This window comes from Dromiciops gliroides, chromosome 5 (genome assembly GCF_019393635.1).
Source record: "Dromiciops gliroides isolate mDroGli1 chromosome 5, mDroGli1.pri, whole genome shotgun sequence".
Lineage (NCBI taxonomy): Eukaryota > Metazoa > Chordata > Mammalia > Microbiotheria > Microbiotheriidae > Dromiciops > Dromiciops gliroides.
This window is the reverse complement of record NC_057865.1, coordinates 92796948-92805844: the sequence shown is the minus strand read 5'-3', so window position 1 is coordinate 92805844 and position 8897 is coordinate 92796948. Positions and strand designations below refer to the sequence as shown.

General features: G+C 55.5%; 2 protein-coding genes across 5 annotated transcripts in view; one reads left to right on the top strand and one right to left on the bottom strand.

The window, feature by feature from the left end:
- Positions 1-1309: 1309 nt before the first annotated feature.
- Positions 1310-4583, bottom strand: TMUB1 (transmembrane and ubiquitin like domain containing 1). The gene is made up of 3 exons (XM_043964969.1): positions 4501-4583; positions 2730-3143; positions 1310-2275 (listed from the first exon to the last, which is right to left on the bottom strand). Exons 2-3 carry the CDS (start codon positions 3113-3115, stop codon positions 1924-1926), a joined length of 738 nt encoding a protein of 245 aa, XP_043820904.1. The 5' UTR covers positions 3116-3143; positions 4501-4583; the 3' UTR covers positions 1310-1923.
- Positions 4584-7409: 2826 nt separating this feature from the next.
- AGAP3 (ArfGAP with GTPase domain, ankyrin repeat and PH domain 3) overlaps positions 7410-8897 on the top strand; it is an 83837-nt gene continuing 82349 nt past the window's right edge. For 2 of the 4 annotated variants that reach the window (XM_043966346.1, XM_043966345.1), the window contains exon 1: positions 7410-8045. In XM_043966346.1, the coding sequence (XP_043822281.1) occupies positions 7724-8045 (322 nt within the window). In that variant the 5' untranslated portion in view covers positions 7410-7723. The remainder of the gene's footprint in view (positions 8046-8897) is intronic. The other 2 variants (XM_043966350.1, XM_043966349.1) reach the window with 2 other exon arrangements.

Sequence of the window (8897 nt, the reverse complement as noted above, 5' to 3'; positions counted from 1 at the left end):
CACAGAACTACATACTCGCTTGCCCAGGGCTGTGGGGCCACGGAGGTCCTAAGAGCCAGCCCGGCTTCCCCAGCAGCGCCCCCCCCCCTCCCATAACCCCTCCTTCCCCCCTGAAGTACTGGGAATTCACATCTTTGTTTTTAATCGAAGTCTCAGACTTACACCATCAGTCAGCTGGGAAACCTAAGCTAGGCAGTGATGACCATAGGCAAATGCCATCCCACTATTTTAGTTTGGAAAATTTGTTCTAAGGATAAAATGAGTTAATGGGTATGTGAAAGTTAACCCCCCAAATTCAAAAGCATTTTATGGCTTTACAATGTTCAGAACATTTCAAAGTCTATTCACTCATCTGAACCTTAGGGTGGCCCTCTAGGATAGGCACTACTGTTGTCATCGTCCTATGAACTCTATTCCGGGCTCGTAGAAGGGTCCTTAAGGACCACCTGGTCTTAGTGAGATCGGGGTACTCCACTAGAGGAGGGCAGCCTCTGGGAGGGGAGAGGCTTCCCCTGTCCCAAGCTTGGGGTTGTAGCACTAATGCCTTAACAGACCTTATGGGGACCTGGTTCTGCTCCCTGGTTTTACAGATAGTAAACTAAAGTAACCGACTTGACCGAAGTTAAAGTACATTAACAGCCTGGATTTGAACTCGCTTTTCCAAGCCGTTTTTTTCTCCCACTGTACTACATCGTCCTTACCCTAGCCTCTCCAATTAATCCACGTTTAAAACAGAACCTTCGGGCTCACAGTTAGGGCTGGCAGGGACCCAGGAGGAAACTGAGGCCTGGAGTGGCGAGGTCATTACACCAGGGTTAGCTAAGCAGTTATGAGCGAGGCAGGGACCGGGACCTGGGTCGGATCTTAAAGCCAACTTCCCTCCGCCCCGTCCTTGGGGGAGGGCAGATGTAGACAAGTGTGGATGACGTTCCCGCCGTCGGTGCAAGACGAGGCCGCTTCCTCCGGCCCTTCCTTCCCAGGCTCCCCATGCACTGCGGGGATCCGTGCCGGTTTCAAGCCCCGGCGTCCGGATCCGCCCCTCGCCCAGTGCCGGGCCGTCATAGGCCAGATGCCGCTGAGTCCGCCATCTTCCCGGCAGCCCTTCGGCCGCCGCTCGCGCCACCAATCGCAGCCGGATCCCCCGGCACACAAAGACGTGGCTCCCGTCTGTCCCTGCGAGTCCGGGGCTGCCGGCACAGCACCCGAAGGCGCACCGAGCGCGCGGGGGCGGGGCCGAACTTGCTCTCCCCTGCCGCCCGGCCCCGCCCCCTATGGCAGAGCCTGCCCAAAGACCCAGTCGGAACCACTGTAGAGTAACAGCTTATCTTTATATAGCGCGTCCCTCACAACAGCCCTGTGAGGTAGGTAGTACATGTCAGCCCCCGCCCCGTTGTACTTGGGGTGGGGGCACAGCTGCTCAATGCTGGCGCCGGGAATCGGGCCCGTCCCCAGGCCCCTCCACCCCCGCACACTCACTCACTCACCCCCCCCCCCCCCGGGCAGCGCAGGAAATTCACATTTTCGTTTTTAATCGCAGTCTAGGCAAAGAGCCAGAGCGGCGCACGGTCCTGGCCGGCTGCGGCAGCGCCGCTCTGGGCGTCATTGGCAACTCTCACGGCGCATGGGCAGGCTGGGCGTTCGGGGGGCCCAAGGGCTTGGACATCATGCCCTGCACCCCCAGGCAGGAGCAACAGCTGCCCGGCTGGGAGGCGGCCGCCGTCAGTGGGGTCCCGGGAGCCAGCCGGGAGCAGTGCTGGTCACACGGGGAGGGCTCCACGGACCCTCGCAGCTCTCTCCGAAGAGCCGGGCTCCAGGGCAGGGGAAAGAGGCATGGCCGAGCTGCGGGCCGAGGGAGGCAGCAGCTCCCGCTGTGCCGCGGAGAATGGGGTCCGGGGTGGCTTTGGCCCTGGGCTCTCGCAGGCACTAGCGGCGGTACATTGCGAAGGCCAGGAGACTGACCAGTAGGGTGAGGCCGGCCAGGCTCAGGGTGGCGATTGGGGGAAAGAAGGGTCGGTACTGGATCTGGAAGTACCAAAGCAGTGTCAGCCCGAGAAGCAGCAGGGGGAGCAGCAGATTGCCCACTCCCAACCCCGAGGGGCCGGTCTCTGACCCCGGTGGGCAGCCGTGGTGTTGGGGACCTGCTCTGGCGGCCACGTGGCAGTGGAGAACGCAGTTGGGGGGGAGGTGAAGCGAGCCCAGGGTCTGGGCATCGTCTCCTAGAAGCTGCCCTTGGTAGATGAGTCGCACTTGGTGTTCCTGGCCTGGAAACTGGGTCCTGAGGAGAGAGGGACCTGGGTAAGAGAGCAGGCCTCAGCCAATCCTAGTCCTATGTCTTGTGGCAACAGTTCCCACCCTGACCCCCCCCCCCCCATTTCCTTCCTCCATCCCATTAGACCAAACTCACTCAGAGAAAGGCAGTAGCCCAAGGTAGATCTAGAATTAGGAGCTCTGGGCTTGACTCCAATTCTTCTACTAATTAGACAAGTGCAGAGGTGTCAAATTAGCAACCTCCAACCAGGTTAAAATGTATTTGGGAAGGGTTTAACAAAATAAATCAAAATACAACACAGATGTGAATTTGTATTTTTTTCAGTCAATACATCCCTGCACGAATTTGAGTCTGATAGCACTAGATTGGGATGATCGCTAAGGTTTTATATCTGACCCCAGCCCATTCCCTCAGCATCTCCTTCCCTGCCCCTCTCATTTCTCCCCCCACCCCTACTCACCTTTTCAAGGAGCCAATGGTATCCTGGGGCCAGGCTCTAGCCACCTGCTCTGAGTCGTTGAGGAACTTCAGCCTAAGCACCAAGGGCCCTGGCTGAGAGCTGGGGGGTGGTGCTTCTGAAGATCCTGTACCAGGCTCTGATTGTAAGTTTGGTACTCGATGTCTCAGTGTGGGGGCCTCAGATCCTGAAGCATCCTGGCTGTTGCTGACTGTGGATACCGCAGCCTCTCTGGACTGTGTTGGGGAGGGGGTCCCTGAGTCCTGGGGCAGCAGATCAGCTTGTTCTGAGGTGTGTGTAGAGATCCAGGCCAGGCCCAGCACCAGGAGACAGAGGAGTGCCCCAAAGAGGACAGTCACCTCGTCCCCCACCCCCTCAATCAGGGCCATGGCACCTGCCTTAGGCCAGGCTACTGAGCTATGAGGACATAAAGGGATAAGTGAGATATTAGCCTGATGAAAACCCTCTTATTTCACTAGTCTCCTATTCCCCACTCGACTCCAGCTTCACAACAACCCTCAATTCTTAGAATCCCAGCCCCTGCCTAACATTCGTCTCCATTCCTCCTCAAGTCCCCAAATCCATCTCTCTATTCCTCATCTCAAAATTCCGAACCCCACCCTTTGATACCTCAGCACCCACCCTTTCATCACCAAACCCCAAATCCAATCCCACCTTTGGGCCTCTTAATTGATCTGAAGCCCTCAAACTTTATTCCATGCAACACTCCAACAATCAACCAAACCCCAACTCAAGACTTATTGCCCCCAAGCCCACCTCTGTATCCTACCCCACTCTACTACTAAGCCACTAATTTTTTTAATGTTACTCTTTTTTTTTTGGTAGGGCAATGAGGGTTAAGTTACTTGCCCAGGGTCACACGGCTAGTAAGTGTTAAGTCTCTGAGGTCAAATTTGAACTCAGGTCCTCCTGAATGCAGGGCCGGTGCTTATCCACTGCGCCACCTAGCTGCCCCCAAAGCCACTGTCTGCTAAAAGCCTCTATATTTGACTTGATACCTCACTCCCATCAACCCCAAATCCCATTTCTTGGGACCTCAACTTCTCTTCCCAAAAATCCTCAAACTCACCTTTTGACAATTCTTCCCCCATCACTAAACCCCAAATCCCACCCCTTAGGACCTCAATTCCTGTCTCCTAAACCCCCCTCCCCCAATTTACACAACTTAGATTACCAAACCCCAAGTCCACGTTGGACCTCAATTCATGCCTCCTAAAAGTTCACCGGACCCCACTACTCACTACACAATTCCTCCCTGCAAAGCCCCAAATCCCATCCCCTGAGGCCTTAAATTCAAGTCTCCTAAACGTAACCCCCCCCCACATTGTCACACAATTCGTTCCATCACCCCGTCCCTTGGGACCTAAGTCATGTCTCCTAAACACCTCCCCCCACATTCATCTCCACAACAACGTTCACCCCCAGACCCCAAGTCCCACCCTATGGAACCTCGCTTCCTATTTTTTAAAGAACCCAAACTCACTCCACCACCCACTTCACCAAGCCCTAAATCCCCCCCTTTGGGTGTTTTATATCCTCTGTTTCCTAGAACTCCCAAATTCACCTGTACGTCCCTACCCTCTCCCCGCCCCCCATCACCAAGCCCAAGACCCGGGATCCCCTTGGGAAGCTCCATCCAGCCCAACAGACACCCTCAAAAATCAAAAGGTTTGCGGGAGGGTGTGAGAAAACCTGGGGCTACAGCCAGGGTGGAGAGAATGGGGCCAGCAGGGGTCCCAGTCCCTCTACTCACAGCGCCGCTCGGCCATCTCCATGTCGGACACCCCAGTACTTCCGGGAGCGCGGCGTCGAGGTCGCTCCTACCTGTCCACCCCGCCCCCCGGCCCGCACAGGCCCGCCTAGAGTATTATGGGACTTGTAGTCCTGAGGACGCCACTCAGGACTCGCCCCCTCACTCTCCTAACTCTCCCGGAAACATTCCCGGGCTTGGGACCAGAAAAGGTAGGAGTTGATGAGGAAGGTCCAGCAAGCACGGGGAGTACCCTTTCTCTGGTTTTCTTTAGCACAAGTAGCCCTGGCCAACTGGAAGGTTACGACTTAGGGTCTCTGATAACCTTTACTGTGAGTGCAGTTTGGCGAAATCTATGGACCCCTTCTGAATAAAATGTTTTTAAGCGCATAAAACAAAATAGGATTAAAAAGGACACCAATTATGTTGAAATGTAATAACCCTATATATATATATATATACACACACACACACAATTTTTTTACACACATACATATATACATATACAATTGGGGGGGGCAGGGCAATGAAGGTTAAGTGACTTGCCCAGGGTCACACAAGCTAGTGTTGGGCTGGATTTGAACTCAGGTCCTCCTGAATCCAGGGCCAGTGCTGTATCCACTGTGCCACCTAGCTGCCCCCTCCTGACCTATTTTTAACACCAGTTCAAGGACCCCACTTTAAGAACACCTGATCCTATTCAACCTCCTCCTTTTGTGCATGAGGAAACAAACCTAGCGTGGGTAAAGTGATTTGCCTAATATCGGAGTAAGTCACCTCATTCCGAAATTACTGGGTTTTTCGAAGAAAGAGGCTTATCACAGAAACTACCTTCTATCAAATACCATCAGCAATTTTTTATGTCTGAAAATGAAACCTGGTGCTAAGGATCTGGAATGAGCCCCAGGATGGTGCCTGTCTTAAGCCCTATTCAACTTTGAGGGGCCTCTAGTTCCCACACCTATAACTTCCCCTTTCTAATTTCTTTGGTTTCAGATTCATTTTTCCCTGGGTTTCTGGGGATCTCACCTCTGTATAACGACTTGTATCTGCAAAAGATACTAAGAAGGTCTTAGTTTTTACCTCATTTTATCATTTCCTAGCCATTTGACCTTGGGTAACTTTAATCTGAGAAGTAGTTTTATCATTTGTAAAATGGAAATGATACACTACCCACCTTGCTGACTTTTAGTTAGGAAAGCATTTTGTAAACCTTAAAATGCTACATAACTGTAAATTAAAGCACCATATAAGCATCAGTTATCTTTAGTTATTATCTTGTAAGATATTATCTTTGAATAATAGAATTTTAGAACTAAAAGAGAATTTAGAGATCATCTAAATCCAATTCCCTCATCCTAAAGCTGAGAACCTACCTGAGGCCTAGAGAAGCAATTTGAATCAAGACTGTACAGCTAATTAATGACAAAAATGAAATTTGAACTCAGATCTCCCAGGGAGCTATTAGATATTGACTGGCAAACAACTAGTTACAAGGGTAGCTCACAGGGACACTGAAGTGGCAATTGGGCATACTTGAAGAAAAGCAGTATTAATGGTTTGAAGCTGCTTGGCTTTGGGAACAAGAGGTAGCAGAAGATTAAAGATATATCCTCTACTACCAAAAGTCTACCCATAGCCTTATAGGTGTGACTTGTAGGAGTTCCTCATATTGGAAGTGCCAGGTCTGAAGAATGGATTTTAAGGATATCCAGGGACCACAAGAACCATCTCTAGCAGAGGAAAATGGGGAAAGGGGAGAAAAATTATAGGTAGCTTTCTAGATCCAGATGAACCCAACACAGGCCAAAATAAGGAAGGAAGAGGGCTTGAAGAAAAGGAAAATGAATGGAAACATACATTATGGTGGGTCCCCTTTAACAGGATTGGCAAGGGCAAAGAGAGGGTATACTAACATTTATTGTCACTAGTTTATTTCTTATAGTATGCAATTCTGCTTAGTTATGTTCCAGTTCACTCTTCCTATCCTATAAATCAATCAAGTATTTATTAATAGACTACTGTGTGTTAAGCACTAAGCTGAGGATACAAAAACAAAGGATTAAACAATCCTGCAGGTGAGGAGTGATGGAGGACACATTGACTCCTGAGAAGTGATGTTCTGGATATCATTCAATCAACAATTTTTATTAAACACAGAAGTAAGTGCTAGGTGTTGGGGATACAAAGACAATATTTGTTAGAACCAGAGCTGAGAAACTAGGAATCCTGATTCCCAGTTATACTGCTGGGCCTGATGGGGCAGTGGGGGAAGCGAGTCAGGGCATGAAGCCTTGGCACCTTGTTACTGTGTGATAATCAATAACTAGAAGCTCTGTTCAGCCTGATTCAGGCAAGACAGCTTTCCTTCGTTCATTCAAGAAACATTGTGTGCCTACTATGTGCCTGGCACTGCGGCTAAGCTTGGCCTGGACATTGGTCCCTCCTCTCTCAGCCAATCAACAGGTATTGATTGAACACCCATAGAGTGTAAATCGGTGTCCGGGCACTGCCCTCCAGAGCCCTGACCTGATGGACCACCCCAGGAAGTCGAGGGGCTGACTGGAGAGAAAAGAGGAGGCAACTGGGCAACCAGTCTGTGCCCACTGTGAAGAGAGTAAAGGGAGGAAGTGGGGCTCCCTCCAAGGGGTAAGGGGCTTGGGAGTGCTGGGGCGAAGTGAAGCATTTGAGCAGGCTTTCTCTGGGAGCCGGTGGGGAGAGGCAGAGGAGGAAGGGCAGGAGGAAGAGTTCGGGAGGCCAGGAGATGGTTGGGCACGGAGGGGGCGGGAGCGGAGGCGGGCGGAGTGGCGGCGGGCAGCGTGCGCCGAGGAGGGGGAGGGGATAGGGGCGGGGGCGGCCGCAAGGGGGGCTAGGGCTGCGTGTGCCGGTGCCGGCGGGGGCGGCGGTGCGTGCGCATGACGCGGGGGGAGGGCCCGGGCGGCGCGCTCCCGGTCCCGTTGTTGTTGCTGCTGCTGCTGCTGCTGCTGCTGCCGCTGGTTGCTGGTGGGAAGCAGCGGCGGGCAGCGGGATCGTGGCTCCGGGAAGCACCCAGGGAGCGGCGGCCACAGCGTCTGCAGCAGCCGCGGCGACGCGTCCGGGTCTCCGGCTCCATGCACTAGCCCCGCGCCTCCGGCTCCGCGGTCCCGGCCCCTGCTAGACCCCGACCCCCGCCGCAGCCGCAGCAGCGCCGCCCCCGCCCCGGCCCGGCCCCCGCGGCTCCCGAGCCATGAACTTCCAGGCGGGCGGGGGGCAGAGCCCGCAGCAGCAGCAGAGCCTGGCGGCCTCGGGGGCTGGCGGCGGGGGCGGTGGGGGCGGAGGGCAGTTCGGCGGCGCGGGGCCCGGGGCTGGGGGCGCCGGCGGCCCCTCCCAGCAGCTTGCCGGAGGGCCCCCCCAGCAGTTCGCGCTGTCCAACTCGGCGGCCATCCGGGCCGAGATCCAGCGCTTTGAGTCGGTGCACCCCAACATCTACGCCATTTACGACCTGATCGAGCGCATCGAGGACTTGGGGCTGCAGAACCAGATCCGAGAGCACGTCATCTCCATCGAGGGTAAGCCAAGCTCGGGGACGCCGCGGGCTGCGGGATAGGGGGGCCCAGGCCACCACATCCGCCGTCCGAAGGGGCCCGCGCCTGGACGTGGCCAGCGGCCGTCCGCGGGCACAGTAGGGCCCAGCCACGCCGTTTCTCGTCGGAGGGCTTTGCAGGGTTGGGGTCTAGGCCGTGTAGCTTTCCCTCTGGCGGCACTTCAGGCGGGGCTGGGGTCCAAGCCACGTTATCCTGGGACCCCGGTGCAGGCCACCCCGTGTGAAGTCTGGGGACACTGCTCCCCGCCGCCTCGGGCCCAGGGTGTGCGTAAGAGTGGGGGGCGTCGGAGCTGAGCCCACGAGATTGAATGGGGAGGGGGATGATCGAGTTTGACCAGTGAAAGGGCCAGGGAGAGGGGGCCCGGAGATCCAGAACTGGAGGCGCGGGAGGTGGGGCTGCTCTCGTGGAGGCGTCTAGGCAGCTGCTCCGTCCTTCCCCGGGGGGCTGGGGATCCGGAACCTCCCTGGTAATGGCATCTTTCCCGGGCCGGGCTCCTCCCGGCCCCCAGAGGCTGCCGCTCGCCCCCGACTCTCTTCTCTTCCCCCCTCCCCTCACCCTTCACATACCCCCACGCCACGGCGGGGGAGCTGCGGGCCCGGGCCTGGCGCGTGGTTAGGCGCCGGGGGCCGCGTGGGCGCGGGCCCGTTATTCCACGCCCTCCAGTCCCCACCCGCGCTCTGCAGAACCGCCTGCTCAGATCCATGCGGCTGCTTCCTTGGGAGCCGCCCCTGGGGCGCTAGAAGGAGTGGGGAGGAGGTGTCTGGGAGGGGGGCTGGGCTGCGCCCCACTTCGGCGTTTTTACCCTCGCTCCCTAGA